The sequence below is a fragment of the Malurus melanocephalus genome, unplaced genomic scaffold, assembly GCF_030028575.1.
Source record: "Malurus melanocephalus ecotype Western Australia unplaced genomic scaffold, MMel_1.1 scaffold_1490, whole genome shotgun sequence".
NCBI lineage: Eukaryota > Metazoa > Chordata > Aves > Passeriformes > Maluridae > Malurus > Malurus melanocephalus.
Genome location: NW_026624722.1, coordinates 19,327 through 20,377, shown reverse-complemented (window position 1 = coordinate 20,377; position 1,051 = coordinate 19,327). Strand labels below are relative to the sequence as shown.

The window sequence follows — 1,051 nt, the reverse complement described above, 5'->3', positions numbered from 1 at the left end:
TGTCAGGGCGCTGTCCCGGCCCTGCCGCTCCCCCCGGTGTTCCCGGTGTGTGTTCCCGGTGTGTGTTCCCGGTGTCCCCGGTGTTCCCGGTGCCCTCACCTCGGTGAGTTTCCTCCGGGCGATGGCGCCCGCGCCCACCCCCCGCCGGTGCATCCCGGCCCCGCCACCGGCGCGCCCGGTGTGACGTCATCAGCCCGCGACGCGGGGCGGAGCCACAMAAAATGGGCGGACTCACGCGTGAAAGGGGCGGAGTCACGCGCAAAGGGGCGGAGATACACGTGAAGGGGCGGGGTCACACGCAAAGGGGCGGAGTCACACTCAAAGGAGCGAAGTCACACGCAAAAGGGGCGGAGTCACATGTAAAGGGGTGGAGTCACACGCAAAGGGGCGGAGTCACACGCAAAGGGGCGGAGTCACAGGTGAAGGGGCGGAGTCACGCGCGGAGGGGACGGGGCCGAACACGTGTAAAGGGGGCGGGGCCAAGCGCGCGCCGAAAGAGGCGGGACCGGGTCACGCGCGCGGGGGGAGGGGCGGAGTCACGTGTGAAGGGGGCGTGGCCGAGTCACGCGCGGAAAAGGCGGGAACGCGTTCCTCCCTCAGGGCTCCCGCCCCGCCCACCGAGGGATGGCGGCGACACCGGCAGGGAGGAGGGGGATAAAAACGATAAAGGGGATTCTGAGAGGAGAAAGGGGGTTCTGAAGAGAAAAAGGGAATAAACGAGGGTTCTGAGGGGATAAAAGAGGATAAAGGGGGGTTCTGAGGGGATAAAGGGGGTTCTGAGGGGAAAAAGGGGATAAAGGCGGGTTCTGAAGGGATAAAGGGGGATTCTGAGAGGATAAAGGGGAATCTGAGGGGAGCAAGGGGATAAAAGGGGATTCTGAGGGGGAAAAGGGGATAAACGGGAGTTCTGAGGAGATAAAGGGGGGTTCTGAGGGGAAAAAGGGGATTAAAGGGGACTCTGAGGGGATAAAGGGGGTTCTGAGGGGACAAAGGGGGTCTGGGAGGAAAAAGGGGATAAACGGGATCTGAGGGGATAAAGGGGGGTTCTGAG

The 1,051-nt window shown here is 63.2% G+C and overlaps 1 protein-coding gene across 1 annotated transcript in view; it reads right to left on the bottom strand.

The window, feature by feature from the left end:
- SNF8 (SNF8 subunit of ESCRT-II) overlaps nt 1–194 on the bottom strand; it is a 9,421-nt gene extending 9,227 nt beyond the window's left edge. The window contains exon 1 of the mRNA XM_057388011.1: nt 100–194. Within this exon, the coding sequence (XP_057243994.1) occupies nt 100–153 (54 nt within the window). The 5' untranslated portion in view covers nt 154–194. The remainder of the gene's footprint in view (nt 1–99) is intronic.
- Between the last annotated feature and the right edge of the window lie 857 nt (nt 195–1,051).